Source organism: Micromesistius poutassou (assembly GCF_964030765.1).
Source record: "Micromesistius poutassou genome assembly, chromosome: 6".
In the NCBI taxonomy this organism is placed as follows: Eukaryota; Metazoa; Chordata; class Actinopteri; order Gadiformes; family Gadidae; genus Micromesistius; species Micromesistius poutassou.
In genome coordinates this window covers 6047829-6075328 of record NC_140276.1, presented here as the reverse complement: position 1 = coordinate 6075328, position 27500 = coordinate 6047829, and the positions used below count along the sequence as shown (strand labels likewise).

General features: G+C 42.6%; 2 protein-coding genes across 2 annotated transcripts in view; one reads left to right on the top strand and one right to left on the bottom strand.

Moving 5' to 3' along the window:
* The window catches only part of zic6 (zic family member 6), a gene marked incomplete at both ends in the record, with an annotated part of 62304 nt that extends 45435 nt beyond the window's left edge, over window positions 1–16869 (bottom strand). Inside the window, 2 exons of the mRNA XM_084469122.1 lie at window positions 13394–14081; window positions 15909–16869. Of these exons, the coding sequence (XP_084325248.1) occupies window positions 13394–14081; window positions 15909–16869 (1649 nt within the window). The remainder of the gene's footprint in view (window positions 1–13393; window positions 14082–15908) is intronic.
* A 6911-nt stretch (window positions 16870–23780) lies between these two features.
* zic3 (zic family member 3 heterotaxy 1 (odd-paired homolog, Drosophila)) lies at window positions 23781–26494 on the top strand (the record flags this gene model as incomplete). The annotated part of the gene is made up of 3 exons (XM_084469953.1): window positions 23781–24771; window positions 25852–26015; window positions 26312–26494. 3 exons carry the CDS (start codon window positions 23781–23783, stop codon window positions 26492–26494), a joined length of 1338 nt encoding a protein of 445 aa, XP_084326079.1.
* Window positions 26495–27500: the final 1006 nt, after the last annotated feature.

The following is a 27500-nucleotide window of genomic DNA, read 5'->3' as shown; positions in this document are numbered from 1 at the left end:
AAAAATGTTTCTACTTCTTCTTAAAGTTGTAAGTGTGTAAGTTTGAGCCCCTCCCAGTTAGTAGGCAGGAGAATTTCAGAATTCAAAAAAAGATTTATAACAATAACGCTCACTAACTTTGCAACTGTGTGACACAAAGTAGCATAGCTCAGCTGGAAGGCTGGAGTATTTTGAGGAAGGGTTTTGAGAGTGTTGAAAAAGTCTTAAAAAATCAAAGAGGTACATAACGATACTTGTAAACAAAGGAATGTACACAGTTTCCAGCATTTTCTATTTGTAGAATATATCAGTAAAATAATATAATTACTGACAAAAGGTTTTGAATACTCGATTCATAAACAATTATCCATTGAGATAAGCTACTGAAGCACCAAATTGTTTTTCACTTGTTTAGTGTCTTCACTCTGTTGAGCTCACTTACTTGGATCACATCTTTCACTACAATAAACACACTTTGAAATTTCTCACAAACACACATCATAAGATGTAAATTTAAGTTTGAATCCTGTGTAGCTCAAATATAACTGTTTCCCTTTATGTGCAGTGTTACCCCCTCTAACACAAACACTCAAACACACACACACACACACACACACACACACACACACACACACAGAGGAAAAACACATACAGACACACTCACACACACACACACACACACACACACACACACACACACACACAGGAAAAACACATACAGACACACACACACACACACACACACACACACACACACACACACCCACCCACACACATACACACACACACAGACAGGAAAAACACATACAGACACACACACACACACGTACGAAAACACACAAATGCATGCGCACAAACACAAACACACACGCGCGCGCACACGCACACACGTACACACACACACACACACACACACACACGAAAAGAGCCACGTAGAAATAATCACACCCACTCATACACACACTCCTCCCACTCCCAAATGACCTAAATTAATATGCCGTGTATAAAGTAGCCCTCTTGGCAGAGGACACATGGAAAGCAGTGCTTTAATGTAAGCTCCTGTCAGACCTTTGATTTCTGATTGATGAGCAAGGCCGTTGCAACAACAGACACACACACACACACACTCTCTCTGAATCCCTCAGCACAACATCCTGCACACCTAAAAAACACGCTTTGACCAATTTACTGTTCCCAGAGAGCCATGACTTCTCCACTCCTCACACTATTCATGAGCCAAGTTCATAATAGAGCCGTCCTGCTGCAGGCTCGAGCTATGTTAAGGTGAGTTTAGGTTAGGTTTAATTAGGGACAAATATTAACATTCAACAAGATAGCAATTTCCGGGGAAAGGCTTGCAGCCACTTTTAATCTACCATCAATACTGTAGTGGCCTTGAGCAAGGTGGCAGAGTCTTTGGTGGAACGCACAAACATGATGCCTGACTTTGATTTCAAATACATCACTACATCACAAGCACTCACCTGGGTTTGCATGTGTGTGTGTGTGTTATATTTACCCGTTATAAGTATCAAAAAGTAAATGTCACTTTCAACTGCAAAAAAGGATGCATGTCATGTAAATTATATAAGGCCACCATCTGCTCCTGGACTATTCCTGATCCTGAGCGAGTTGTCTTCCGACCTCAGGGATCAGTGGTCTAAAATGATGCTATGATCAAAAGCCATGGCACATTTCATAGTATTTGAGGGATAAATAAATGTATGATCTCACCCAATGCTGCAGAGAAAAACAGATCTGAAAAAAATGTGTCTGAAAGTGTCAAACTTTTCCAATAATAAGGAAGAGTGGACTTTGGGAAGGATGAAAAAAAAATGAAAAGGCATTTCTTAAGTCAAGTGCAACTAATGGCTTCTTTCATCTGTCCAATTAAAAGCAGAATTTTTAATCCATGTAGTTTTATTTCTTGTTTTGATAACTCGTCACGTGCCAGAGCCTTTTAATCAGCGCAAAAGTATTGCATTTTAATTCAGAATGGAAGTGTTATTCACACTAGTGATTCCCATCACTGTTTCCCCGGGTGCTACTCCTGACTGGCTAATCCCACAAACACTGCACCCTAATGCCCCTTGAAGGAACATTACCCTGATACCCCTTGAAGGAACGTTACCCTGATACCCCTTGAAGGAACGTTACCCTGATACCCCTTGAAGGAACGTTACCCTGATACCCCTTGAAGGAACATTACCAGATGTTGTGGCTAGCTGCTAACTGCTAACATCATTCATAACATTCATAACATCATCATTTCAATCCATACCCACTCAGGTCTCTCTTTGCGTGCTTGTGTTTGTGTGTGTGTGTGTGTGTGTGTGTGTGTGTGTGTGTGTGTGTGTGTGTGTGTGTGTGTGTGTGTGTGTGTGTGTGTGTGTGTGTGTGAATTTGCCGGTGTGAGTGTGCCGGTGTAGATGCTTATCTACACACTGCATGTATTTTCATGTGCCTGTGTATCAGTGCAGTTGTATGTGTGTGTGTGTGTGTGTGTGTGTGTGTGTGTGTGTGTGTGTGTGTGTGTGTGTGTGGTGCGCGTGCGGGTGCGCATGAGTGTGCAAGCGCATGTCAGCGTGGGTTGTGGGGAGGATGCTAAAAATGGTGTTAAGTATCGATTGGATGCTGCAGTCGGTGTGAGACCTTTTCAGTGAAGACGTCAGTCAGGCGCCATCGCAAGTTGTCACGTGTGAACTTCGCGAAATGTCTTCTGGAGAATCACTCTCTCTCTCACCCTGTGTGTGTGTGTGTGTGTGTGTGTGTGTGTGTGTGTACACACAGTCAGAGCTCTCGGTGACAAAACAGCTCAGTCTAAACGAGGTAATCACTAATCACAGTCCTTAGCAGCCCTAATAAGATGCTAATGGCTCCACGTAGTAAAAGCAAACGATATACAACAATCGTTAACCGGTCGGGGAGTAAGACGTGCGCGCACCTCGACGTGTGACTGAATGAAGCCGAGGCGAATCGGAGAAACCAGCCAGAGTAAGGTTGAACCAGAAATGTCTTACCCCTAGGGCTGGGGGTTAGACAACATGTCTATTGCTTTAGCAACAGGGCTGCCTGGCATTGTGAAGAACTCGAGTCATGCGCAATGACTGCACAGGTAGAGTGAGCACAGGTAGTCTGGTGGGTAAGTAGACAGACAGGTGGGACCATCCAATCATTTCATTCGGGCCTAATGAAATGATTGGACAGGCTTGTTACAGGCCTGCGACAGTCATAGATACCCGGCGCTTTTCTTGTTTTTTGTCAGATCATTTTATTTATTGATTGCTGTCGGGATGTAAGGACAATTTCAACAAATGTGACAAAAAAAATGATACCAAAATAAATTGCCTACCCTGGCTTTGACTTGTGAAAACGTATTTATTCACTTCAAGAACCAGATGAAATATATAGGTCAGTGAGAAACTAATGAAAAATGTGAAATACACAGTGTAAAAAAAATATCATTTTTCAAATAGATCTGAGGAAGGCAGAAACTATTAAGGGAATATATTTGGAGGGTAACAACACTGAACATTAATTAAGAGACGTGGGTTTTTAACTGATTGAATGGGAATACGTGTCCACAGAAAAGCACGCAGGCCTAATTATTTTCAACCCCTTGCTTGTCTAAATTAGCTTTGTAAATAAAAGCACCAGTGACTACCAGCGTTCAAAGGCAGCACCAGAAAGTGAAATGATCAAAAAGCATGCATTTGTGAACTGGTAATCTCGGGATCCAGAAGTTCAACAATTTTATCGACAAACTTCTGCGGGGAGGCTGCGCCTTGCCCGCGGTCCAGGAAGGGCATGGGGCGTAGTTCCGCAGTGTTTCCTGTTTTGTTAGGGTAAAGTTACTTAAAGGTCAACTTTAAGCAAATGGCAAGATGGAGGTTTTCGGAAGACGATTTGAACAAATGTATTTTTACAGACCGGTCTACAGCGCATGTCCCCAACGTCCCTGCCAAGGACGCACCCCGGCGATGGGGAGAAAGTCCTTTTTGATATCATTCCTTTATCCAGACGAATGGTCAGCCGTATCCCCTTTGTCCTGGTTCTGACGGTCAGGCTATTTCTCCAGTAGGGACCCATTCCATGTAACGCACGGCGTCTTCGGATCCCTGTCCCCAGCGATGTCAAAGTTTATTTGAAGAGAAAGAAAATGCGACGGCCTTTTTCACCCAGATTTAAGGTTGTCTGAGATGTTCATCTGGAGTCTGGTTAGTAAGACTGGGCAACTGCTGACTTACAGCAGGCGAGAACAGAAGAGGGTTGATTTCAACCCTCCCGACCAGCCAAACTACTAGTAGTGATTGGGATTCATACGTGTTTAAAAGGGGTATAAATCCTCTGGCAAGTAATGATACTTTATTTAATTCTGAACATTCCCTGCTTTGGTTTTGCTTTCTCCATCCACTATCAGACATTTTGTAGAGCGTGGACACTGGATGATATTAGGTCTAAGCCTATTCACAAGTATGTTGGTGGTGAACCACAGCTGTGGTATCCGTAACAGAAGAGCTAATATTATTATCATAATGAATAATACAACTTGTTTATGGAGTTGTTGTTATGCCTTTGCCTCTGGCATTGTGTTCAGACAGGGGTTAAAAACAACTGCCATGTGTGCGCTGGATCCATTGGAACTGTTTGTCTTCTAACTGATTCTTACTTTGCAGAAGCAATTGTAATACCAAATAAAAAACATGCCAAGAATCCATTACAGCTCTGTTTCTCCTTAATGCAGGGGAGTAGGCTGGATATGTGTTTTCCTTGCACAAACAGGAATGAATCCATTTGAGTGCAATTAGGAAACAAATACAAACGAATAATCAGTCTATTTCTGTGCAGATCATAATATATGTTATATACAACTATATATAAAAAACATATATAACATACATATATATATATATATATATATATATATATATATATACACACATATATATATATATATATATATATATATATAAATATACCCATAAGTATTCATATATTATGGGAAGGAGGAGGTGGATCCTGCAGGGAGAAAGATATTTTGAGGAAAGTAGTAAGCCCTCGTTTCCAGCGTGTTCCATATGTCCTGATGTATCCCCGCATGACCCACAGAGGAGAGCTGCATGATTCAGTCGCTTACATAACGGCGGAGCCTGTGCCATTCGCCGCGGTGTCAGAGCCGCGGTGCATTCTGGGGGAAGCGTTAGCAGACATAGGTGGGTGGAGCTGGGGACCACGAGCTAATCACCTCAGAACCACCCCGCAGTAATAATAAGGCTTGGAGGAAGTTGATGAAATACTATATTCCTGCTGCATAGGAGATGGATTGTTCATCCCTTGCCTCCTCAGCACAACGCTAGCGGAGGATTATTATAATAGATGCGTGTGGGTTTTCTTTCTGATTCAAAAACCAGTGATGAGGGTTTTTTTAATGCAAAGCAGCGGACCATAAGGACCTGATCCTGGTCTGGGGACAATGTATCAGCAGCTTCACTTGTGAGTTCTATGCTGATGAATATGACCACACACACACACACACGCACGCACGCACACATACAAAGACACGTCCTCTCACACACACACACACACACACACACGCACACACACACACACACACACACACATACACACACACACACACACAAAGACACATCCTCTCACACACACACGCACGGACGCACGCACACACACATACACACAAAGACACGCACTCACACACACGGACACACACACATGCACACACATACACGACACGCACTCACACACGCACACACACTCACACGCACACGCACACGCACACGCACTGACCAATACCTATTAGCATATCCTAGGCCTGTCTTCAGTAGAAGGTTAGCTGCCATATTGATTATCAAACAGATGAAGGGACAGTCCAGTACTTTCCCCTGGCTTCACTCTAATCCACTACCTGGGCTCCTCAAAGGCGAACCAGTGGCTCTTTACTCAACTATCTCATGCCCCTGGTGCTCGCTCGCTCTCTCTCTCTCGCTCTCTCCCTCTCTCTCTCTCTCTTTGCTTTGGACAGTGATCTAACTGATCCAGTCCTTCTCTTCTTCTTCTTCTTACAGCTCCTGAGTTGCAGAGGGCAGATAAATAAATGAACCCGAGGCGCCGCGTCATTCATCAGCCCCTCAGACGGCTTCCCTGGGAAAAAAAAGAAAAAAAAAAGCCAGCCAGCCAGCCAGCGCCACCTCGGATCAGCCCCGTCTCATTCACGACACTCGAGGGTCAACACCGCTCACAGTCCCATTTGTCCCGTCTGTCCATTAGCGTCACCTCCTCGGAGCGGACGTATGACGGCGTCGTAGTGCACCGCCTTTGCTTTAACTGTAATTGAAAAGGCCCGGGGGAAATTCCCTCAGTTGACGTCCTGGTCCCTCAAACGGCCGCCGCCACCACCCCAGATCCATCATTGTGTAGTTAGGCCCCAGGGTGTGCTTGTTAAGCTGAGGTTAACAGCCAGATCCCTCTCCGTACACTCACCGCTTACTGCTGCCTTAATGGCGGCCCAGAGTAGCCGTAGATGCTACGACAGGGCACACACACACGCACAGGCACACGTGCGCACGCGCGCACACGCACGCACACACACACACACACACACACACACACACACACACAGGCAAGCATGCACGCATACATACACTCAGTCAAATCATGTGCAGACACAGAAATAAAATATACCCACACAAATACACACATGAGCATCAACATTGACACACACATACCCACAAACACACACACACAATCACACACACACACACACACACACACACACACAGTGCTCAGAGGTGCAAGTGTGCACAAACACCAACACACACACATACCCTCAAATACACACAGACACAGACACGAACAGGCTCTCTCTCACACACACACACACACACACACACACACGCAGGCACACACACCCAAGTTTACAACTTAAAACTATACACACACACTCAAACATCATCTGCATCATCATGCAAAATGCATATAGAGTAACATACCAGGCTCGTGAGTGCTTGGCAAATGGACAGACTTCAATGGGGGATGCGATCAGAAACAGAATCCTCTTTTCAGATGTGGAGTTCACAGGCCTGATTACACAGAGCCCTTGCACTACTGCAACAGATAGAAATTAAACACCCATGATTACACACCACTTTGAAATACCCTGGACCGTGATCAATGTGATCCCGGTACGGGCTTTTTGGTTTTTAAAGCTTGAGCTCCAAAGACAAGAGATTTTAGTAAAACATACAAACATATTCAAATTCTGAAGCTCACAATAGCCGAGCAAATGGTGGCTAATGAAATTGGATGTTTTTGAGAGACAGCGGAGACAACAGACACTTTGGGTCTCCTGGCACTCTGTTTTTTTCAAATCTAAGTCGTCGTTCTCCTTCTGCATACTGATCAAAGGCTCCTTAACATTTCTGAGCGACTGCCCCAAATTCCTTCTGTGGCATTTAAATCATTATGTGTAGATAATAAATAATTACCACTAATTTCTCAAAGATCATGTTAAGCCATTAGGATGCGCAGCCACACATTAAGAGATTGAATGACTTCGATGTTCACAGGTTTGTCCATGCGTCCAGGTGTTAGAGATACATATTGCCCTTGCTGGCAAGTTGGAGGACAAGTTAGGAAGCCATCCCTGTAGGTTTTGAGGAAGGAGTGCAAAAGCAACGCTTAGCCACACAAAACACTCTCAAAAAGTGACAGATTCGAAAGTTGTTGATTTAAAAGATTAGTTTTCCCTTTTTATGCCACGGGAAGTATAGGCCACATCCAGAACAAAAAAACACCAGCATAAAGTAGAATGTTTGTGGGGGGATTTTTTTCACGTTGATTAGGGCATCATCATTCTCTTCAGTAATGAAGGTTTAATCTCTGCACTGATTTGCTCATAAGAGACCTATTAAAGTCTTCATGGTTTCTCTCTCTCTTTCTCTGCCTCTCTCTTACTCCCTCGCTCTCTCTGGCCCGTCAGAACGATTCTTCTTATGTAAGAAGACATGGATAATGGATGAAAAAAGAAAAAGGGAGAAAAATACATTTTTAAGAGCAATCCACATGGGTTAGCTGCAGTGCATCAAAAGACTTAAATGCATTAGATATCAATAGGCGGAGTCCTCTTGCTTCCCTACTGCATCAACAGTTCAATCACACTGCTTTTTCATTTTTTTCCTTCTCCTTCTTCTTCTTCTTCTTCTTCTCCTTCTTCTTCTTTTTCCCTGCAAGGTCTGAAACAATAGTTTGCTGGGTATTTGAGCTTGGGTTTGGGTTTTAAGTTGACAGTGGAGCCCCAGTTGGGACGTGTGAATGGAAGCCGGGTTTAATAAGGTCTGGTGCAAGGGCTGAGCTACACAGGGGGATAGCATCACTGACATCAGAAAAAAAACTGCAGTGCAGACGAAGATGAGAGAAAAAGCTACGGGATCACCCTGGTTAAGTCATAAGATCACAGCATCTGGGAGGCTACGTGCCGGTTCACCACCATTTTGTGGTCCGGCCTTAAGTGTTTTGGAGGGAGATCGGACTCTGTGCCTCGGGCCGTGGTGATTGCTTTGTCCCATGTACGTAAAAAAACCTTGACTTTGACTTGGCGAGTATGATAAACGTTATTATTTACTACATGCATTATCCACTACCTAAATAAAGGGTAGGCTACGACTTCAAAACATGACCTTGCTAACGTTGTTTGCGAAGAACGGCGCGTTGGTGTTTTCTATTTAAACACAAATCTGCCGTGAACCGTTTCAATCGGCGCGATCAGATAAGACGATCTAACCTTCTAACCAAACAGTGTTCCCCCTAATTGTGCACCGCATCCGGGCTGTATGCGATAACAAACGACAACAGCGGCTCAGGTGCTCCACCGCGGAAAAGAGACACAGCGGGACGGAAATTAAACCAATACCGGTCGTCCAACTCCAACACGGCCCCGACGAGAATGTGCAGCTGCATCCCGTTTTGCCGTGTGGGGTTTTGCAATTTCCATGCAGAACACAGCGAGAACTATATGCCCCCCCCCACCCCCCCCCCCCCGAAAAAGATCTGTGAATGTACAGAGATTGGGTGGAGGACACCTACCTAGCAAGAACCCCACTGGTAAGAAGGCTGAGATTAGGGGGCCATCTTGGAGAAGCCATAGGGGGGGGGGTGGGGGGAGGGGGGGGAGCCAGAAACTGCAGGAGTAGAGACAGATGAAAGATAGGAACAAGGAGACCTGGAAAAAAAAAGAAAAAAAGGAGTGGACAAAGAACCGGGTGATTGAAAAGAAAGCTACGACTGGGTGTGGCACCAGGCCGACACAGCCGGCACCGCCACCGCTGGCTAGACCTGAGGGAGGGCCGATGGGAACCAGAACCTTTAGATCCAATTAAAATGCCACTTGGTCTCGTCTGCCCGCACGAGCGTCGCCGTCCAAACTGCTGACACGACCTCGAAGCGCCTATACATTCCCCCGCGAGGGGCGCGGGGGTGAGCGCATTGTACGTGGGAGCGGCGCAGTGTACGTTACGCAAGATGTCATACATGGTTACGATGATGCATCAAACCAAAGACCGGGTGTGACGAAGCGCCCCCCCCCCCCCCCCCCCCCCCCCCCCCCACCTCACCCCTCCCCACCCCCCTCACCCATCCCCCACCCCCCTTTTCTCGACGAGTGGTGGGAGAGCGAGCACAGGTATAACATCGCAGGGAACCAGAGATGCAGAATGGGAAAAACACGGTGATTGGATGGATTCCAAGGTTAAATGGATATAGTAACGTGGAATTGGTTGCTACGTACCCTGTCCAAAAATGGCGCCCATGCAGTGCCTGTTGCTAGGCAGAGTGCATAAGAGTAAAGATGGCGGCCAGTAAATGGCATACTGGGGAAGAGGAGGGCTCATCAGTTTTGATAAGCAGAGGGAAGGGTGTGGTTAGGCTCAGTGGCAATGGGGTGTTACCATGCTTTGGCAAAAATGTGGACAAATACAGACATCAACTTTCATATTAGGAATGAAATCATAGCTCAGCGAGCGTTTCTTTTTGGCGGTTTGTCTAAGCATGCGCGCTTCCAAAATGAACACCTTGTAAATTTCGGGTTTCATGTAGATTTTGTATTTGTCATGCAAATACACAAAGACACTTTCAGGCACACATGTAGTATCATATATTGACCTTATCGGGGCTTTCTGAAAGGGCGGGACACTCCACGCAAAGGTACACACACGCATCACATTCCTGTGAATTACATTATACGAAGGTATGACATATTATACATAGTTTGGAAGACACGTTTCATCAAACAATATGCACGTTTGTTACTTATTACTTAGTACTAAAACATTTCAAACACGATGGCTGTGACAAAGACTCACAGACGATTGATGTAGACCAATAGAAAATCTGATAGTTTGATTACTCTCCTCATTTCCAAAATATAAAACATATTTAGAATACATTGAAATATTTTAGAAGAACAAATATTTAGCCGTTTTTTCTTTTCACAGAAGAGTAAGGGAAATATCAAAATTCAAATGCATCACACAAATGAACACATGGCTTACCTTTGACCTCGAAATCTCACTTAGTAGTTTGTGGCTGCAGTGGTGCTGCTCTTCATTCAGGGCATGAGACTGCATGATACTAATACAGATGCTCTGAAAAGGCAAAGCAAGGTCATTCAACAGCTTCAATCTGCATACAGATTGAACACTGTGTACATTATTTCAATGACATTAGAGAATGTGGTCTACAGGACTTAAAAAATGTGTACATGCATATAAAATAAACACTCAAATAATAAAAATGGGTAAGTGTCCGTGTGGCTTCATATGCACTGTAAGAAGAAGAATGTAGATTGGAGATTTACTTAATACAAAATGTTTCATGCTATTAAGAAATCATTTCATAATAAAGCTTATTTTGGATATGTTGTTTTCCAGTGTCCATTGGTTGTCCAACTACAGATATCTAAGGATTATTCATTTCTACCATTTTAAATTGTATTGTTTTATTGGCAACATATAGCCTCTAAAACATGGGTGAAACCAACCAAACGTGTGTCACCAAGGTCATGCATTTTCAGAATTTGCCACTGATACTGAATTGATATCACAAAAGGTCTAAATACCTATTGAAGCATTTGTGTGTACACTGTGGAAACTACAACTCGACCAGCTATTTGATATTTTGCTATATTGTGTATATTTTTACCAATACTTATTTTTATTGGGGCAAACTGCTGTTTGAGGCCAATTGTGGATGAAAGTGTCATTCATCACTGATATTGGGCTAAATGACCTAGCCACTATTATGTCTATATGACCTGAGCATCAGGCCTTAACTTTAAAGAAACAATTATATTATTATATTGCACCCCTAATTTAAAACCAGACACTATATTAAATGTCTCAGCTCCCTCTTAGCTATGCTCTGTGTTATAAGATGATTCGAGATATTGAAATCACTAGCCCTTCTAAGCACTACATGTCGAAATATTATGAGCTGGTCCGGGAAGCAGGCCTACAGCCTAATTATGACAGATAATACGTTGTGTCAGCTAAGGAGTTCAACTCTATAGCTGCGAGAAAGCGTCATAGATTATAGTTGGCAGCGTTAAAATAACTGGAAAAAAAAACCTTCCAATGACATGTATGTCCCTAAGGCTAACAGGTACAGGCCTGGTGCATGGGGCTTGAAATTAAAAGAAAATTGAGGAAATCGCTGTCAAAAAATTAACTGAATTAAATAAATAAATACAAATAACAGGCTATTAATAAATTGTTCCAGATGTCAAATTAGTCCTACTGTCAAAATTAAGCAATTTTACATTTGTTTGAGAAATACAAGTTAAAACGAACAGGATAAACAGGAAGCCATCCATCCGTCAATCATCCAGGGGTGTCAGGAAAGGTGTGTAAAATAACTCGTGCACGTTCCTACATTAAGGCCTGGTAGAAATTCTTTCTTTTCGAAGAAATTACAATTTTAATTTCAATTCATTCTCCACAACCTTTGATATGAGCATATAACTCAAACTGTAATTATTTGATATGCCATTCTGCAAGGACCGCAGTCTTAAAAAAGCGACCCAGTTCACCTAGATGAACGCCACATTAACCTGATCTATCTCTTATTTAAAATATACAAATTGATTGACCACAATCATTTGACCATTTATTACATCCCACGTTGCAACAATTCACCATGGTTCACGCAAACCGAGCGTGGAAAAGAAAGCAATTGATCTTCATTCACAGCACCTGCTACTCATTCAGGGTAGTTCAAGACCTCCATAAAAGAGGAATCCACAAACCCTATAAGGCGACAAAAAAAAGCGCTGTAGCGCACGTTCAACTAAAGCACGTATCCTATTGATAAGGCTATGTATTTATTCTACATATCACGATCCGCTAAACGGCGAGCGAGGCCTCTGATTGGCTGAGGCCCCTTAAACAAAGAACGTGAGAAGAGTCAGCGTGTTACAAGAATCCAATGATGGGTTTTAATAACACATGCCTGATCAAAGAGAATACAGCCACTTAAATAAAATATTGAATGCATAATTAATTGTACAGTACCCTATGTACAGTAGTGCTGTGATGACGTGTTTTAATGTGTAGCACAGGTCCGACCTAAGCCTAGTGGATTTGGGAGAGGGGGATAGGCGGAAAGATATGAGCTATAGATATGAATACACTGAACACTTAGGCTACTATACGCATTTACAGATCTTCGACATACACACATCTATTTCAATATTAGACAAATATCTTTATCAAACGTGATGCAATATTTAAAATAGTCTATTTGTGCTACCTTATTTCGTAAAACATATATAACGATATGAGTAATGCCCCTATATTTTTGCGTACTTTTTTTTTAACGACCTACATTCATCAAAGACCCTTAAGTTACATTCAGCAAAAACATTCGTTTTACATTCCAATAACTTGTTGTTATGTTCATATAAGTTGTGTCATTACCTTTCATATACATATTTAATTAAAATGCATTTCCTTTTTAAGGATTTACTTATTATGGTCTATGCTGACCATACGTCCATCGCACCTCTCACATACAGCAGCCCATCGCGTGGGAAACCCGTGAGGTTATGTACAAAGTAGGCCTACATATATCCTTTGCTCCTGATGCCTCCACCCGAGGTGAACCGTGTAGCGAGGTGCAACAACTGCTCACTATGTTAAGAGTGTACTCTCGGGTTTACACCTGAATCATCCGTTACATTCCAAAATGTGTTCCACACAACATTCACAGAGATACATGTATGTATATGCAATACGACTGCTGCGACTATTTAAGACGTCACAAAAAAGGCCCCTCAGATGGAAAGGCACGAGCAACTCAAATAGACGGTATGTTATTGTTATTGTTATTATTATTATTATTATTATGCTTTGGTGAAAAGGAGTCGACGCCACTATGGCACGTGTACCACCCATTAACGATGCTCTTCTGAAAGGGCGAAGCGGACGTCGTGAAAGTTCGTGCGCTCGGAGCGAACCCAGTCTGGCCACACGTGTACTGGGACGCCTCGGACCTGTAGCCACCCACTCCTCCTCCCCCCCGCTGCATCAACAAGGGGTCCAAGAGGGCCTGCGACCTGTGTGTCGAGTAATCCAAACTGTTGTCAAATGTGTGATGGAAACGTGACCTGAGGGTCGAGTCATCTCGGAGGATCTCTGGGGACAGGCCCTCTTGACCCGTGCTGCTGCTGCTGCTGCTGGTGGTGGTGGGGTTCGGGGTGACGGGGGGCTGCGCGCGCGCCACCCTGGCGGTGACGGAGGGGGTGGGTTCACGTCGGTCCGCCGTCGCTTCGGGCGACCCGGTGACCTTCTCGACGTCGTCGTCGTCGTTGTCATCGTCGTCGCCGCGCGCTTCGCTCTTGGTGGTGACGTAGGCCTTGCAGTGGAGCTTCATGTGCTTGCGCAGGGAGCTGGGGTGCGTGTAGCACTTCTCGCAGCCCCTGACTTTGCACATATAGGGCTTATCGCTCGAGTGCACGTGGGAATGCTTCTTTCGGTCACTGCTGTTAGCGAACCTCCGGTTGCAGCCCTCGTACTCGCATTTAAAGGGCTTTTCACCTGAATAGAAGATAGAGAAATGATTTAGGCCCCTATATGCGTGGAAAGGCGAAATAAGTAAAAAACGACTTGAACAAATTGGGCTCTATAAATCTTGTTTGTAAATGGGACGACCATAAGCACTGTGGTTTGACAGTCAATCATATGGAGAGAGAGAGAGAGAGAGAGAGAGAGAGAGAGAGAGAGAGAGAGAGAGAGAGAGAGAGAGAGAGAGAGAGAGAGAGAGAGAGAGAGAGAGAGAGAGAGAGAGAGAGAGTGTGTGTGTGTGTGTGTGTGTGTGTGTGTGTGTGTGTGTGTCCATGTGCATTTTATGTCTCTATATAGGGTAGCTACTAAGTATTCGCCGTTTAGATTTCGAAATAAATTATGTGTAAAAGTGTCCATAATTGCCGAATCTATGTCAGTTCAGAGGCAAAATATGTATAAAAATAACCATTCCTACTATGTCCTAACAGTCAGCGTATGACCATCAGACTCAATAATATCTGGATATTTATCAATGTGCCATACTTTTTTTGCGAAGCATTAAGCCTTATTGCTGCTTGATATCGATACAATTCAGTATAGCTTTACAATCTTCATTTATAGCCATACATGTAGGACTATATGCCTACATTGAGTTAAGTCCCTCTATGAGTTTAATCCCTATATGGTCTATCTTTTTTTTTTTTTTTTTTACCATTTTAACAATGAATTAGGCCTACGTGTCCTAATGGTTATGACATACACGTAGGGTGCATTTTAATCAATTTGTTCTGTCTGTTTTTTTCCCTAAATTGTGTAGTCCTAAACACATTGTGATTTGATTGGAGCAGCTGAATCCTAATAGCTTCCTGTGCCCAATAGGCCTATCTTCTTCCTTTTGTTATTACTATACAAATTCTCAATAGAAAATTAAACGTGTTTACGAAACTTGCTCTTTGTGAATTATTAATTTCATTCAATCAACAAAAGGCCCCATCTATAAGCCTACTTCAAGGAAACCAAGTTTAAAACATCCCAACATTAGGCCGTTACAGATGTAGGCCATTAGGCCTCACTAGGCCTTCTCTGCGTGCAACAACCGCTACTACTGTAAAGAAATTGAAAATAATTTGGAGAAAAAAAAACACGAATGTTTTTATTCCCTTTTCATCTTCCAAGATGACGATCCCTGACTGCCTGGTGATTCCTGCGCGGGCGCAGAGCAGACGAGTCCCTGGGAGGCACCGACGGTGGCGTACACGCTACGTCACGACTCTCCGATGCTCCCCGATTTATTTATTAATTTGAATGAATGAAAGAGGGAGAAGCAACCCAAACAACCAGGCCTAGCCGATCCTTTAAGGTATCTTACATTCTTTTAAGTCTGCTGCTAAATGGCATCTGGTTTGTGCTCCTCTCACGCAACGAATTAACATGAACACAGAAAAGAAAAGGTAAAGCGAAATATGTTCATCACACAATCCTTTTTTTTTTGCGACATTTAATCGACACAAATAAATAAATAAAGGCTAAATCAACATGGACAGCATTGCAACTAGCAGCAGCAGTTAAAGCAAAAACAACAGCAGCCTAATAATGGTCATACAATAAGAATCGAATAACGTTTTCCAATATAAACAATTAATTCCAACATATTTATGGTTTGCAAAGAAAATATAAGTTTGGTTGATAAATAGTTTTTTTTGTATTTTTTTTTTAGTAATTATGAGTGCATATTAATAATGACGACTGATATAGGCCTAACTAATAAATTATTGATCATTGATCATTATTAATATTATCGTTATTATCATTAATAATAATAGTAGCATGGTTGCATTAGTGTTGTCGTTATTAACCAACCTGTGTGAGTCCTCTTGTGGATCTTAAGATTTTCAGATCTTGCAAAAACTTTTTCGCAGCCATGGAAAGGGCAAGGGAAAGGCTTTTCCCCCGTGTGCACTCTGACGTGGTTCACCAGCTTGTACTTGGCTTTGAAAGGCTTCCTCTCCCTCGGACAGTTCTCCCAGTAGCACACGTACTCAGAGTGCTCTGGTCCTCCGACGTGCTCCACCGTCACATGCGTGACAAGTTCATACATTGTGCCGAAAGTTCTGGCGCAAGGCAGCTTGCCTATCCCCTGCGGTCCGTCGATCCACTTACACACCAGCTCATGTTTGAGATTCTGTTTAGGGCACCTGATGTAGGCATCGCTCCCTCCACGCTGGATCGCCATATTCAGCGGCTTGTACAAGCCCAGGAACTGGGTGACGAATTGCTGGTTGTTTCCCCTCGGGCTGATGGCTTGGCCATAGGGATGCGTCCGGGAAAGCAGGTCTCCTGGTAAACCATGCAGCATCATCTGACCGCCCAGATCTCGACTTGACTCGTTGGAGCAGTGGGCCTGCTCTTGATAGGTGGCGAAAAAGGCATGGCTTCGGCTGTCTCTGCAGCCGGGAAGGTCACGATATCTCCCAATACCGCCATGTTGGTTAGTTCTCGATGCCAGTTGGTCAGTGACGGGTGGCATTCCGGCTCCGGGAAGATTGGCTCCAATGATAATGCCCCTAGGGTTGTGCTCTAACGGGTGGCTGGGGTATCCAGAGTCTGCAAAATGGTGAACCGAATGGTCAACATATGCACCAGACCTCGTCTCGGGGTAGTCTCGCAAATTGTGCGAGGGGCAGAGTTTTAAGGAAGTGCCAGTGGGGTGCCCCATGTGCTCCCCTGCCAAAGGTGGCAGCACCACGCTGGGTTCACTATTGCTCACCCCGGGGTTGACGCAAGAAAGAGGGCAGCCACTAAACCTCGACAGACTTGTCATGTTTTGTTGTGAGTTTGGCTATGCGTTTGCAAAAAAAAATCAACCAATTCAGAATACTGAGGATATTTCTAGAAATCCTGTTTCCATCCCCCCCCCCTCCCCCCTCTTGTAGGTAGCCTACAGGCCTATCATCTGCATGTTCAATTCTTGGCCGTGAACTTCGCATTAGCAGGGACCAGACTCAATTTCGTCAGAGATGGTGTGAGTCCCATGCCGTTCACTTTGCCCTCTTGATTTGTGGCAATAACCGGGGTAGTAAAAATGCTTCGAAACAGGCCATGGTGCAATATAAAAGCACAGCAGGAAAAGCTGCTTTTAAAAAAGGGAGCTTAGGGATTGGTTGGAATGCGCTGTGATTGACAGGCGCTGGGTTTGTTTTAAAAGGGACACGCAGGCACTCGCTGCACGACTCCGTTTTCAAATATCGGAGAGAAAACGCTTTGAAATGTGCCGCGTCTGCTCCTAAATATTGGTGCCTCTTTAACTTCAGGCGCCATATTATGATGTCTATTATATACATTTCTGCAAGTTGATCGGAGGAATAACGGTCAGTCCATAAAGCTGATTTTATAGAGGTTATCCAAATGCGTTTCAAGTGACTATTTTGGGCTGTTCGCCACCTTTTTTTCATTGTAAAGCTTGGCAAAAGTATTTACCCGTGAGAACAACAGGATGGACTGTGGAATATGCAGCCTACTCCTTCCCTACGCAGATGAGAATAGTAACTGTTTGTTTACTTTTTGAATCTGAGACAGACGTAGTGTGCCTACATTGTGTGGCTGTGTGTCACGTGTAAAGGGGGAACCGATTTATAAAGCAACAAGTCTACTATAGGCACTTTGCTATAAAGTCTTATGGAACAGTAACAACGTCTTTCTTTTACTGTTAGATGGGTAAACATCATATTTAAAACGTATTCACAAGTACATTGTGAACAAAGAAAGCCTTTACTGGATGGAAGGATACATTTACACATTTTCTTTTCTTTTTAATCTTTAATCGGGAACTTATATAAAAAGATCTCTTACATGGGAAAATGTATTCAAGTCATTGATGTGGGTCCAGAATATGGAATACTTTGCAATACTTTTTAAGTAACAGTATAGTTGTGGTAGCTGTAGTTAGAATAGTTTATCAGGTCTATATCCCTCTGTCCCTTGTAGGGCATACTTTCCAAGCTCTATCAAGGTAACATGACAAGCATATATCTAAATCCCAGTGTTACTTAAAAGTGTCTATTTTTATTCATTCACGCAAACCATACAGGTTGTCCTCATAAGAGAAAGACAAAATAGAGTTTAAAAAAAATCAAAGATGTCTACCTCAAGACAGTTGATGGTTAAATCTTAACCTTCTTAAATTCCCTATATGGCAGATTGTTATTCTGAGAAAACTCATCTGCAACGCATTCCAAAGCAATATAAACTTGACAGTAAACGCCATAAGACAAACATCGGCCAAACTCCATACCATGGCTGTAATAGATGCTCATGTTTGCCAACCTTAAACCTTCTTTTTAAAGACTTGGTGTTAATACCAGCACATGAAAAGTGATATGTCAAGTAGACGGTCTCTGGAACATGCACCATGAAAAATAACATACCGTCTTTTACAACAAAATGAAGTCTTGATGCATTTCATTGTGAATAGTTTAGTCTGCTGTACATGTAATTCAGACCATGCAATGGCGGCATTCAATTTCATCACTATGCATGATATTCTCTTATTACAAAGCCATGAAACTTGAAGCAGAAATATGTTCTACATTTCCGATAAATGTTCTACAATAAGATACAAAATCGTATTCCACCACTATTATCTGCTTGTACTATTTACTAAAAGGTTATACATAACAACGGTAATTATGTTCTGTCTCTCAATGGGTTAACAAAATGTATCTCAGAATAACAGTAAACAACAAACAAGGCGGCATCTTTAATGTAGCTAGCAGCTGTTTACAGTTGTACCGTAAGTAAACAAAGTTGTACCGCTTGTGATGATTTGATTCGGTGCCTTTTACCCAGCCAAATCTAAGTTAGGAAAGAAACACAGCTTAAAGATTTCAGTGAAACCCACTGAAACTGTAATACTGTGTGAATGAAGGCTCTCTATAACACAACGGCCATAACCTAATATGAGGAGAAATTCAATTACCAGGGAGGTTCACACATGTCAAAATGGAGAAATGGCACTGAAATAAATTGTGGGATTTACTTCTCTCCTTACTTTTAGGATGTTTAAAGAAAAAACACCTGTCGCTGTGTCAGAGAACTTTCCTCCACCCGTCCCCCTACTAAATGAACCGCTTTCACATTGTTAAGTATGTGCATAACCCTTAGTACGGTATCAGCAGGTAGCGCTTTAAGTTGCTACGCAGGTCTGTGAACCATGTAAGCTGTAACACGTTCTTCAAAACTGAAATGAGAAACAAAGGTCAAAGGCACAGCCCGTGGTTTCATATCCATGTACGCACATATGGACAAGTATTCATTTCTGTACTGGAGTGCAATTCCATCATTTGTGAGGGTGCATGTAAAAGGTGTACATGTGTGTGTGCGTGTGTGTGCGTGTGTGTGAACGTCATGCGTTCAGGTGTGTGTTTGTGTGTGTGTCTGTGTGTGTTATGACCAAAGCCTGAAAAAGATTTGTTTGTAGATGTACAAGCATTCTTGTGTGCGTGTGTGTGTGTGTGTGTGTGTGTGTGTGTGTGTGTGTGTGTGTGGGTGTGTGTGTCTGTGGGTGTGGGTCTGTGTGAGTGCGTGTGGGTCTGTGTGAGTGTGTGTGGGTCTGTGTGTGTGTGTGTGTGTGTGTGTGGGTGGGTGTGGGTGTGGGTGTGGGTCTGTGTGTGTGTGTGTGTGTGTGTGTGTGTGTGTGTGTGTGTGTGTGGGCCGGCATGTGTGTTTTTGAAACAAAGACATGAACTTCTACATGAACTTACAAAGATGTGTGTATTGAAATTAAAAAGGGAAGGACTGCAAAATGAACCTGTTACACAAATGAACAGGTTTGGGAAGCACCCATTTGCTAATGGATGCTCATATCACAGCAAGTATTCAATGAGTCGCCATCAGTCAGGAAAATAAAAAAAAACATAGTTAATCAAAACCCAGCAGAGAATTACACAGCAGGTCACATAGGTTGGGCATCACATAGTGTTTAAACAATTGCTGAGCGCAGGTATAACCACACTGTTGTCGAATAACCTGTCCAATAAATAATATACTGTATATATTAAAAACTAAACTAAATTAGGCTCCTTTAGGGTGTACGACTGCAGAGCGCCAACACATATCTGGGTAACATTTTCACTTTCACAAATCTGAAATCTAAGCTGCCACAGACAGACCCATGATCAACCCATGAAATCCAAAACATTTGGAACCATGTATGAACTGATGCAGTGAAACCCAGCCCCCTTGTAAATGTGATCATAAAAGCATACTTTTTCTACTGAAAAAGTGAACATGATTGTTGGTAAGGCCAATGTATGTAGTTATTAATCTACTAATGATTGTTAAATTAAATAATTTTTTTTTTTTTAATTTAGACATTTAAGAGAAATACTCCAAAAAAATATTTTAAAGATTAAGCATATTAGAAATTGTAACCTTACAATTATACAATTTTTCCAAAAATATTAAAGACGATGTATACCTTTGTGCATGCACACACAATACGTAAATGTATTTTTGTCAAATCAAGGGGCATGCAACTCATTGTTATATTTATTTTATTAGTATATAAATAAACAAACAAACAAACGAATATGTGAGGCATACTGAATATGTCAAATCAACACATACAGCCATGGAAGGAGAACGATATGTTCAAAAAATTTAATTCACTATTTCTTTGGCCCACAGGTTAGCTTTTGGCCTTGTATAAATCGTTCACAAAACCAAACATTAGTGTCAGGCCAGCCTAACGGACGTTTGAGAAGGATCAGGTCACACAAAACTAAGATGTTTGTAAATCTTAACCAAGACGATGATCTGGTAACGCTTTAGCATGCATAAATGCTTGCACATAATATTAAGGGAAATGTTGGCTGTGGAAACAACAGACTCGACAACAATTAGGACAATACCAAATAAAGGTCAAGTGTTTACCATTAGGGTTGCCGATAATGCTCCACTCTTTTCCAAAATGAGCGCATAGGCCTACATCTGCGAGGTGTTTCGACACTCAATATTTTTTTTAAGTAAATGCGCATGCTCAGTCAGAAAAGCTTATGGTGTAACCAATGACTACACTGAATATTTTCCTTTTCCACCACCCAATGAGTCAGCCCGAGCAGTATTTACCAAAGGCTGCACACTTTGTTTTCACAGCTCCTTATTTAGGTGGGCCATACTTTCATCAAGGTAATCCTTGATGAAAGTTTAGTCCAGGAAATATAAAAATGATATAGGCCTACAAGGTTATATAACAATATTAAATAAAGTCATTGGCTAATATAAAAACAAGATATGCCTAAATGGGCATTTAACAGAACACACCAAAGTATAACAAAAATAAGAAGTTATCTTATGATTTTAGCTACATGAATTATGTAATTCTTTCATTGTGTCGAAGATGGCACCACCAATGGAAAAATGGTGGATTTATTTATTTTTGCATGCTATTTAACTGTCTAACTTTATTTGTCTTTAGTCGTCGAGCAAGAGCTGTTCCGGATTTAATAATGAAATCCACCTTTCTGGAGGGCAGTGAATGTGTTACTCTGACGCTTTGGCTCATAAAACGTTCCATTAAACACTATCATCTACATTCTGCAGTATTTATTGGTGTGGGGCTACAGATGGAACATTTGCCTATACCAGTCAATAGTGTCAAGTCCTCGTGTCACATTGGGCCCATAAAGCATAGAGCTGGGGACGTTAAGAAAACTTAAGTGTCTGTCACTTGCAGACGGTTCACCAAAGGTCGCAATAAACCTAATCTCAAACACTGCGAAGCAAACTTAGCGTAGCTAACTTTCTCCCATACCGCCCCCCCCCCCCCCCCCCCCCCCCCCCCAACGTACCCACTCCTCCCCACCAGCCTCCTCCCCCCATCCCTCTCTCTCTTCTACCCTGCTCCCTCTAGCCCTCAGTGTAGGCCTATGTATATTGGTGAGTGTGGGGGGAAAAAAAGAAAGAAAGGAAATGTGTACATGTGTGCGTCCGTGCGCGGGCGTGAGCGTGTGAGGGAGTGTGTGAGGCAGCGGAGAAGGAACGCGAGTGTTCGTGGGGAAAATGCGGGAATAGGAAAAAATACTCGTTGATTGTTAAGGAAAAGAAAAACTTGGTGCCAAAGTGAACAGCCAACGCAACTAAATGGGGAAAAGTATCTATATACATAACGTACATATGGCCTACATAAATGTATCGATCTATATGTAGCTTAGAGTCCGAATGCAACGTTTAAGAAATTATTCGAAAATTGCAAACTTCAGACAGCATCTAAATCACAAATGCACATGGCGAATAGCCTATTCCGAATTAATTAATACCGCAATGATTTAGGACGAGCCCTATAATACAAAAATGTGAAACTCACCCATTAGTTTTAATACTTCTCCCGAGGAAATGTTAAGGGAATGACTGCGGGTTGGACAGGGGGCGAGAGCAGAATGAAGGACTGATTTGAAAACTTTCCTTTTTCTTTTTTTCCGAGACGTTAAAATAAAGCCGGTGAGCTCCTTCCTGGGACAGATTGAGGGGAAAGGGATGTGAAAGGCTTGAAGTTATAAAGCGCTGCTTGAGGCACTCAACGCGTCTCTGAATTTGATCAGATTCTGTGCGTCCTGCAGGGAGTCAGCGGCAACCCTGCAACCCGCTCAATGGCACGGTTCTTTCGGGTTGAGCGAAAAAAAAAAGAATATATAGGAAAAACAAAATGGCATGCATATTAAAATGACTGACGTATTTCTGTCTGTCTACTCTTCTTTAGGGGGGGGGGGGGGGGGGGGGGGGGGAGAAGATATAATCCAACTTCGCCAACTCTACATTTTAGTTTAAGTAATTGAACTTAAAACTATTCACGGAGGGAAAATAAAAGAGAGAATGCATTTAGAGATGGTTGATAGATAGATAGATAGATAGATAGATAGATAGATAGATAGATAGATAGATAGATAGATAGATAGATAGATAGATAGATAGATAGATAGATAGATAGATAGATAGATAGATGGACAGATAGCTTCTTTTTTTTTGCTGCATCCTGGAGTAAACGAAACGTCCAAATCTTACTTCATGCCTGAACCTTGTACCAAAAGTTGCTATGTTTTACACACATGTCTTTCAACTTTTATCTTTTGGCTTATGTGCAGAGTGTGGTATATATATATAAGAAAAATATTGCACGAGCAGTGAACTGTTCATATAGTTAAGTTATTGAATTTCATACAGTACAAAAAAACATCTATGCTTTTAGTTTAGCGCTCAGTTCTGGCTGCAAAATAACGCTTGCGCTATCCAATGAAATCAGACCATTGAGACGAAATGCCATTTCTAATACCGAACCTTGCCAATCAACAGAAATCTAGCCAATTACCTCCCTCCTTTTGAGTCACGTGTGAAAGAGGTAGCCGAACCCTCATTGGGTGTCGGAGCACTGCCTCCCGAGTTCATTTATGTGCTGGGAGTGAGTGATTGACTTTATCAGTCCAAGGACATCATTCGCTTGGAAAGGGGGGGAAGTTTGATCCTCTTTCTCACGGATCGCTATAACGGGAGTTTTTCTCGTAACTCTTCCCAGCGAAAGGATTTTTTTTCGGTTCAATGGGTTTTTTTTATTTTAATGTAGACTGTTGAAGAAAAACGCCTTCAAACCCACGGTACGATCTCCGAAGCCTCTGCGTTCCGCTAAACTGGAATTGTACCTAATTGTATTTTGTTTTTTCTTTCACAAGTTGACTCAAGCTCATGACCATGCTTCTCGATAGCGGTCCGCAGTTCGCGTCGTTAGGAGTAGGGGGGTTCGGAGCACCACGGCACCATGAACTGGGGAACAGAGATCCGGGGCTGGGACTCAACCCCTTCTCAGACTCCCACTCGGCAGCTTTCAAAATCAGCCCGGTGGCTCACGAAATCGCATCCAGCCAGACATCAGCGTTCACCCCGCAAGCCACTGGATATGCAGCTGCCCTGGGACACCCTCACCACGGCGGACAGGTGGGCTCGTACGGAGGGGGACCGTTCAATTCAACCCGAGACTTTCTTTTCCGAAACCGTAGTGTGGGAGAGTCCGCGGCGTCCAGCGCCCAGCATGGGATCTTTGCAGCGTCTGCGGGGTCCCTGCACGGACCGCCTGGGATGGCCGATAACCCGGGACATTTGTTGTTTTCGGGGCTCCACGACCAGGGGGTGAGCCACTCTTCACCCAGCGGACATGTGGTCAACAGTCAGATGCATTTAGGTTTGCGCGGGGACATTTTTGGAAGACCTGATCCGTATCGTCCAGTCGCGAGCCCTCGGACGGACCCCTACGGAGCACAGCTTCACAACTACAACCACCCGATCAATATGAATATGGGCATGAATGTACCGACGCACCATGGGCCGGGAGCGTTTTTCAGATACATGAGGCAACCCATCAAACAAGAACTGTCGTGTAAATGGATTGACGAGAACCAAATTCACCGGCCTAAGAAGACTTGCGACAGGACTTTCAGCACAATGCACGAGATGGTAACACATGTCTCCATGGAGCACGTTGGGGGCCCCGAGCAGAGTAACCACATATGCTTTTGGGAGGACTGCCCGAGAGAGGGCAAATCCTTTAAGGCCAAGTACAAACTGGTGAATCACATACGTGTGCACACGGGCGAAAAACCCTTTCCTTGTCCATTCCCGGGATGTGGTAAAATATTCGCCAGGTCGGAAAATCTGAAAATTCACAAAAGAACGCATACAGGTATGTTTGTAACTATCACTTTATATTTGTTGCTATTTGTTGATAAGCATTGCGCAATTCGCTGTGAAGAAAGAAGCACGTATAACGCATTTGCATGTGCGTAAAAGGAGCCTTGTTACGGGGCTTGCAAAGTAAACAAATGTTGAGCTGCGGTTATCTAGGCCATAAGGTCGCCACAAGACTCTGGCATTTTTGAACGTGTGAAAGTGAAATGTGTATTGTAAAAATGTGACTGTTATTTTCGTTCAGGCTAGGATAGGTCTACACCACGTGCGTTTATTTTATTTGGCATATTATTTAATGAGTCTTAAAATCCATCACCTGTTATTCAAGGTTAGTAGGCCTATGGTTATCCTGCAACGTGTAAGACTGTAGGCTAATGATAGTGGTGGAAGAAATGCTGCGCAATTACATAAAACATAAAGAGTTAACATGAGTTTATTGAATGGATATTAGCCTGCTCCATTTAGATCGACGTTGGGTAGTTCGGGTTTTGCCCTCTTTTCAAAACACAGAGGATGTCTAGGCCTACATGTGGTACACAGTTCTGACCTGCATCATGTTTCTTTAATCTTAAGACTAAGCCTACCATGTGGCCTAATATAGTAAGATCACATTACAACGTGTGTATTGCCCTAGAGCAGATACGTTGTACTGATTCAGTGTTTACAATATGAGTCGAGACGTGCAAGCCAGCTAAAAGGATAGTCTTTTGAGTGTGTAGTAGGCTAGCTGACACCGGCTCCAAGACGAGCTGGTAGCAGAGCTGCAACAGTGTGTGTGTGTGTGTGTGTGTGTGTGTGTGTGTGTGTGTGTGTGTGTGTGTGTGTGTGTGTGTGTGTGTGTGTGTGTGTGTGTGTTTATGTGCATGTGTAAGTGTGTGTGTGTGTGTGTGTGTGTGTGTGTGTGTGTGTGTGTGTGTGTGTGTGTGTGTGTGTGTGTGTGTGTGTGTGTGTGTGTGTTTTGAAGACGTGTCGTGCAATCCTTTGCAAACATCCAGGTGGCCTTTGATGTGTGTTGCTGCGACCATTTAGACGTATCTGCCTATGTTAATTTGCGCATTTAAATTGATTTTCGCAGGTGAGAAGCCGTTTAAGTGCGAGTTCGATGGCTGTGACAGACGCTTCGCCAACAGCAGCGACAGGAAAAAGCACATGCACGTCCACACATCTGACAAGCCATACATCTGCAAAGTGTGCGACAAGTCCTACACCCACCCCAGCTCTCTCAGGAAACACATGAAGGTAATTAAGGTCTTCATTACACCTTAAACACATTACGCACCATCCCAATCCCCCCAGACAACTCCATTCATTTAGAACAAGGCTGCTACGATAGACTGTGTGCAAAGTTAATGGCCGTTTTTGCTGTTGTTGCCCTAAGCTTGTTTATTAGGCCTATCTGTGAATGGAGTATTTTATATATTTTAGATTTTTTTTTAATAGAGCCACACATCGGCCAATACGGTTGTAGGTCGTTAGTTCGTTTAATTTGGCTGAGAACAGTTTATCTTAATAGACGTTTGTCTTACTTATTCCAGGTACACGAATCTCAAGGTTCTGAGTCATCTCCGGCAGCAAGTTCTGGATACGAGTCCTCCACACCACCAGTGCTGGTTTCAGCGAACACTGAAGACCCCACAAAAACGCCACCGTCAGTCGTACAAAATACGTCTGGGCAGCACGATGGACTGGCACCCAATTTTAATGAATGGTACGTTTGAAGTCAAACACAGCATCCCTCAATGTGGACCAAAAAAGGTTTTATGAAACCTTAATAACTATTCACACCACGGTGTACAAAATGGAATTGCAACAACGTGAGGAGATGAGAACAAGCCAACAAAAGCAGGCCAGGTCCATTCTCAGGATTAAAATTTGACTTTTATTCCGAGTTTGAGAAATCAAATAAATCACAAATAAAAACATATTAGGTACTTTCAAAGTATAAATAAATGTTTTTCCTTTTATTTTCAGTTGACAGATCTCAGAAAATTATTTTATTTTTCATTTTATGTATTTTCTCAAATTTTATTTAAAAAAGAAAAAAGGCAGTTTATTTTACGCTGTTTTATATAATGGTGACCTAATTTTGTCGCCTTCCAATTGATTGTTAGTAGGCCTACTTCAAACAGTCTTAAGAAACGTGCCAAAGTCTTTGTCATGAACTTGAACAAAAAAAAATCATAAATAAATATTATACTCGTGAATGTATTTCCTTGTTTGATGGAGTCGAATCTGTTGTTTAACGTCCGTTTTCAGGTGGAGAAATGTGGTATTAGGTTACGATTGTTACCATTAAATATAACGTTGCCTTTTGTTAATACCGTTGTAAATAGCCTACATATCCATGATGCCATATTTATCAATTTGTAATTTAATTATGGGTATGAGTTCTGAAACTTAAATGATATTTATGGAAATGTTTTCTAACAAGACTGTACAGTTTGGGTCATAACCAGCTTAGCATAGAAGAAATGATAAACTCTAAAGCTCCAACATTGCGATTGTATTCTTTTTTTAACCAATACATGTGTCTTATTTGGATCTAAGATATCATCTATATGAATTTTATGGATTTGTCTATATATGATGCAAATATGTCTGTTACTTTATTTAGCTTATGAGACCATTGACATGTAAATCATGACCGTGCAGAGCTGAGTTTAAATGAGGTGAGGAGCGACCAAGCGGCTCTTTTTTTTATATGCTCATTTGGGAGAAATTAAA